The 6,000-nt window shown below is 37.2% G+C and overlaps 1 protein-coding gene across 1 annotated transcript; it reads left to right on the top strand.

Annotated features, from left to right (window-relative positions):
• Nucleotides 2,322–4,061, top strand: LOC102180210 (UPF0565 protein C2orf69). Its single transcript, XM_018051758.1, is given in 2 exon segments — nt 2,322–2,607; nt 2,610–4,061. Coding segments are annotated over 2 exon segments (1,161 nt in total). The 3' UTR covers nt 3,485–4,061.

Genomic DNA, 6,000 nt, shown 5'->3' with positions numbered 1-6,000 from the left:
ACCATCCCCATGGAAAAGAAATGCAAAAAAGCAAAATGGCTGTCTGGGGAGGCCTTACAAATAGCTGTGAAAAGAAGAGAGGCGAAAAGCAAAGGAGAAAAGGAAAGATAGAAGCTTCTGAATGCAGAGTTCCAGAGAATAGCAAGAAGAGATAAGAAAGCCTTCTTCAGTGATCAATGCAAAGAAATAGAGGAAAACAACAGAATGGGAAAGACTAGAGATCTCTTTAGGAAAATTAGAGATACCAAGGGAACATTCATGCAAAGATGGGCTGGAGAAAGGACAGAAATGGTCTGGACCTAATGGAAGCAGAATATATTAAGAAGAGGTGGCAAGAATACACAGAAGAACTGTACAAAAAGGATCTTCACGACCCGGATAATCACGATGGTGTGATCACTCATCTAGAGCCAGATATCTTGGAATGTGAAGTCAAGTGGGCCTTAGAAAGCATCACTACGAACAAAGCTAGTGGAGGTGATGGAATTCCAGTAGAGCTATTTCAAATCCTGAAAGATGATTCTGTGAAAGTGGTGCATTCAATATGCCAGCAAATTTGGAAAACTCAGCAGTGGCCACAGGACTGGAAAAGGTCAGTTTTCATTCCAATCCCAAAGAAAGGCAATGCCAAAGAATGCTCAAACTACTGCACAATTGCACTCATCTCACACGCTAGTAAAATAATGCTCAAAATTCTCCAAGCCAGGCTTCAGTTAGAACTATAGTACTAACTAGTCCCAGAACTCTGTTCAGTGTTCAGGAAAAAGGTTCCAGTGCATCCTTTTTGAGTCTCTACATTGTTCAGAAATATGCTGTGTGTGAATCTTGAAACCCAAACCTCTTGGCTAAAGCTGTATAATCTGTGTTGGAAATAGTTGTTGACTAAATTCTAGCTATAAAACACTTTGGTTACTATTGTTGTATTCAGTTCAACAACATTGTTAGCCTAACCCTTGAATTTTCTGAAAGAAACAGGCTGCTTGGGGCTCCTTATTTGGAAGTCATCTCAGAGTACATTTTCACTTAACCACATTAGTTATAGGTATAGTATTTACTTGTCACACTACCTAAACCAGTGTTCACAAAGAAGGATGTAGTGTATCCTACTTGATTCTCTACACCGATCAGAAACATGTTATGTGTAAATCTTGATATTGAGCCTCTTGGATAAAGATGTATTTTCTGCCTTGAAAACCTGGTTCATTGCAGACTGAAAACTACTTGAAAAACACTGGATACTTTTGTTGCATTCAGTTCAAGTCTAACCGTTGAATTTTCTTAAATACAGAGGCTGCTAGGAACTCCTTGTTAACAGGTCTTCTAAAAGCACATTTCCACCTAACTGGGTTATAGGTACAGTACTAACTAGCCACAGAACTGTCTGCTCAAATCAGTGTTCACAAAGATGGATCAAGTGCATCCTATTTGAGTCTCTACATTGTTCAGAAAAAATGGTGTGTGTGAATCTTGAAATCAGAGACTCTTGGCTAAAACTGTATTATCTGCCTCAGAAAACTTGTTAGTTGTAGACAGAAAGCTGTTGAAAAACACTTTGGTTACTTTTCTTGTATTCCGCTCAACAACATCCTTAGTTTAACCACTGAATTTTCTGAAAGAAACAGCCTGCTTGGAACTCCTTTTTATGAGGTCTTCTCAGAGTACATTTTTACTTAACCAGGTTAGTTATAAGTATATTAATAACTAGTCACAAAACTCTCTGCTCAAACCATTGTTCACAAAGAAGGATCCCATGTATCCTGTTTAAGACTTTATACTTCTCAGACATTGCTATGTGTTAATCTTCAAATTTGAGCCTCTGGACTAAAGCTGTATCTTCTGCCTAGGAAAACTAGTTAGTTGTACACTGAAAGTTAGTTAAACACATTGCTTGCTTTTGTTTTATTCAGTTCAACAACTTCTTAGCCTAACACTTGAGTTTTCCAAAAGAAACAGGTTTCTTGGAACTCTTTCTTAGGAAGTCATCGCAGAGTACATTTTCACCAAACCAGATTAGTTATAGGTATATTAATAAGTAGTCACAGAACTATCTGCTCAAATCAGTGTTCACAATGATGGATCCAGTGTGTCCTTCTTGAGACTCCACACTGTTCAGAAACATGCTATCTGTTAATTTTGAAATCTGAGCCTTTTAGCTAACAATGTATCTTCTTCCTCAGAAAACTAGCTTGTTGTCAACTGAAAACTAGTTGAAAAACACTTTGGTTACCTAGGTGTATTCAGTTCAAAAAGTTCCTTTGTCGGCTGAAGTTCCTCCCTCAGGCCAACCTCCACCCTCCGAACCGCTAGGGCGGTGGCGACCCATGTCGGGGTTCAGGCTCCTGCGGTCGCCGCCGCTGCTTCTTCTGCTGCCGCAGCTCGGAATCGGAATCGCCGCGTCCAGCTCTCACGCCGGAACCGTGAACCTGGGCAGCAGCAGCGGCGGCGGCGCGCCCTGCTCCCCCTCGGCCGAGCGGCGCCGGCAGCAGTGCGTGCAGCTGTCCACGGTGCCGGGAGCCGACCCTCAGCGCTGCAAAGAGTTGCTCCTGCTGGCGGCGGCGACGGCCGGGGAGGGACCAGGACTGCGGGACCTCTCTGGGGACCCGGCGAAGGTCAACCGCCGCCCCACCATCACGTTCTCTATTTCCCCGGGGATGTGCAGAATTACCATGAAGTTATGACTCATCATCCTGAGAATTATCAGTGGGAAAACTGGAGTCTAGAAAATGTTGCCACCATCTTAGCCCACCGGTTCCCCAGTGGTTATATTTGGGTGATAAAGTGTTCCCGAATGCATTTGCACAAATTCAGCTGCTATGACAATTTTGTGAAAAGCAATATGTTTGGTGCTCCAGAACACAGTACTGACTTTGGAGCTTTTAAGCACATTTACACGTTATTAGTTAATGCTTTTAACTTAAGTCAGAAGAGTTTGCTATCGAAGAATGTGAAAGATTTTAATAAGGACTCCAAAGCATCTAACTGTCGATCCACTTCTTCTCATACTACCAATGGTTGCCAGGGAGAAAAAGAGAGGACCTGTGAAAAATTTGATCAGTCTGCCATGAGTTTTTATCCACCATCATTAAATGGTGCTTCTTTTACTTTGATTGGATTCAGTAAAGGTTGTGTTGTTTTGAATCAGTTGCTTTTTGAGTTGAAAGAAGCCAAGAAAGACAAGAACATCGATGCTTTTATCAAAAACATAAAAACAATGTACTGGTTGGATGGTGGTCATTCTGGAGGAAGCAACACTTGGATTACTTATCCAGAAGTCTTGAAAGAATTTGCACAAACAGGGATAATTGTTCACACCCATGTTACACCTTACCAAGTACATGATCCAATGAGATCTTGGATTGGAAAGGAGCACAAGAAATTTGTTCAGATACTTGGAGATTTTGGCATGCAGGTGACTAGCCAAATTCATTTTGCAAACGATGCTCCTTCCATAGAGAATCACTTCAGGGCTCATGAAGTATTTTAGACTATAACATTATTAATGTAGAAGAGCAGAAGCACTTTCAGAAAGTGTTATGAATTCAGGTAATGAGGATATAAATTCATAGAGGCAGTGTCAGTTTTTTTTCCTGGGCATGGGGGAAGGAAGCACACATTCCTAAAATATGGGTGTAATGTGCAATAATGTTCCTTGTTTGTGAATGTGAATAGTTTTTAATTGGGACTGGGTTGGAATTATTTCATTCGAAATTTAAAAGGTGGTTTGTGAGAATCCTACAAGGAGATATTAAGACCCTTAAAAATGAAAAGTTTCAATACAGTACTTATAAAAGGCAGTTAAGATTGTTATTGTTGGAAGTAGTTCTATTTTCTGAGTAATGTTTGAAACTAATTTTGGTGATACTTTAACAGTAAATAGCTATTTTGGACTCAAAACTTTTGAGTGGAAATACTATCTCTTCAAACAAAGTGAAGGCACACTGATGTTTTCCATCATTTTGCAATAACTATACCCTGCCTCCTATGTTTATAATCTCAAGAACTTATTCTTCAGTGTGCCATCAAGTGTTTTTTCCCTTAAGAGTCAAAATGTATTTGTTTCCACATATCCAAGAATGTGCAATAGTACAGAGTTGGTTTTAAAAATATTACACTTAAGCACTGTGGCTTAATTTTTAATTGACAACTTTTGGATAAGACATTTTGGAGTTTCTTAAATTTTGGCAAGAAAACAGTTCTTTTAGAAAACTGTTTCAGATTGAACATAATTGTGTATATTGGGTAAAAATACAGTACAGATTTTAAATCATTTCATCCTATCAGTCTTTTGAAAGAGATCAACTTAGGTGAAATATAATCCTCTACTTGGTACAGCTCTATTAAAAAGGAGACATATTCTGTAGATTGAAGTCACTGTTTCTCCTGCAGCATGATTTTGTCTGCCAAAAGAAAGCAGTTCTCCTTGGCCAAAATGCAAAACTATATTGCTATAAGAAAAGTTAAAAGGGAAAGCTTGAAGATACAAATGATTTTGTTTTGGCTCAAAAACTGAATTTGCTTAACACTGCTACATAAATTGAGTGAGGTTTCCTTCTGCCCATTTTTCTTGACCTAGATAAATACATTTTGAGAAACCAAGATCTAATAATTGTCAACCAACACTGAAACATAGCTGTGTGATTACAGTAAAAGGTTAATGGTCTTTTAAAAATTGTTAATAATTAGCTTTTATGGGTCATGAAATAATTAAGCAGGGAAGTAACATGCTGCTTTCAGATTTAAAAAACAGACTGAAGCTTAATATCTTAAATAACCCAGAGGGTCTCAATATATAAAACAGTAATTAAAATGTTAATTTCTTGGTTTCTTCCCAGAGTTATATTTTAATGACTTTTGTAAGTACATTCCAAATATTTAGAGACTTATAAGAAAGGATTTTTACTTACTTAACAGATACTTAAAAGTAATATCTCCTAATTCTATGAATTGCAGAATAGTATCTTTCAATGGTTTTCTAAACAGATAAAGTACAATAGTTTTATGTTGCTTTGGTTTCTTTTAAATACCTGCTGTTTGAGACCAAAAATTCCCAGCAAGGAAACAAGTCAGTCTGATTCTAGCACTTTATTTATTACCTTGTCTTAAAACACCATTATTAATTGGATAGCTCCTTTCAATATGTTTTAATAATCCTTGGTTAAATTTATGTGTATCTAATGTAAATAGCTAAGTTACTAAGTATTTTAATGCAGGAGGAAGGAAAGGCATGTCTTTTTACAGAAATAACTAAAATGGAAAAGTATGACTTTTAGCAGGAGGATTCATTTAAAAATCTGAGGTATTTAAAGATCTGGTCCTTGTAGCTATCCCATCTTAACTATATTTGTTATATGTTGAATGGATATTAAGAATTATTCTCTGGGACACCTGGAATTGCCATTGCATCAAAATGAGACAGTGTTGAAAAGTAGAATTATTTTCTTGAATGAAAATATATTTAAGTTGATCCATACTCAAATATTTTAATACTTAAAAATTTGTTCTTTTTCCACATTTGTTTAAAACTGTTACAAATGTTAGTGTTTCCTTTTGGATTGTGCTTTTGTGTTTGTGTCATGAGTCAATTGAGAAAAGTAGTCAAATAATGTTAAAGTTGTTACCGCCACAGCATGAATGTACAATTGTATTAAATTTAATCCACAGAAGTCTAAAAAAAAAAAAGTTCCTTTGTCTAACCATTGAATATTTGTAAGACTCAGGCTGCCTGGAATTCCTTCTTAAGAGGTTATTTCAGAGTGTATTTACATCAAACCAGTTAGTTATAGGTGTAGGACTAAAGAGTCAGAGTATACTCTGCTCAAATCAGTATTCACAAAGAAGGATCCATCATATCCTGTTTGAGGCTCTACCTTGTTCAAAAACAAGCTGAATCTTGAAAGCTGACCCTTATGGGTAAAGTTGTATTATCTACCTCAGAAAACCAGTTAGTTGTAAACAAAAAGCTAGTTGAAAACACTTTGGTTATTTTTGATATATTCAGTT

Source organism: Capra hircus, chromosome 7 (assembly GCF_001704415.2).
Source record: "Capra hircus breed San Clemente chromosome 7, ASM170441v1, whole genome shotgun sequence".
Taxonomy (NCBI): Eukaryota; Metazoa; Chordata; class Mammalia; order Artiodactyla; family Bovidae; genus Capra; species Capra hircus.
The sequence above is the reverse complement of the archived record's forward strand: the minus strand, read 5'-3'. Positions and strand labels throughout refer to the sequence as shown.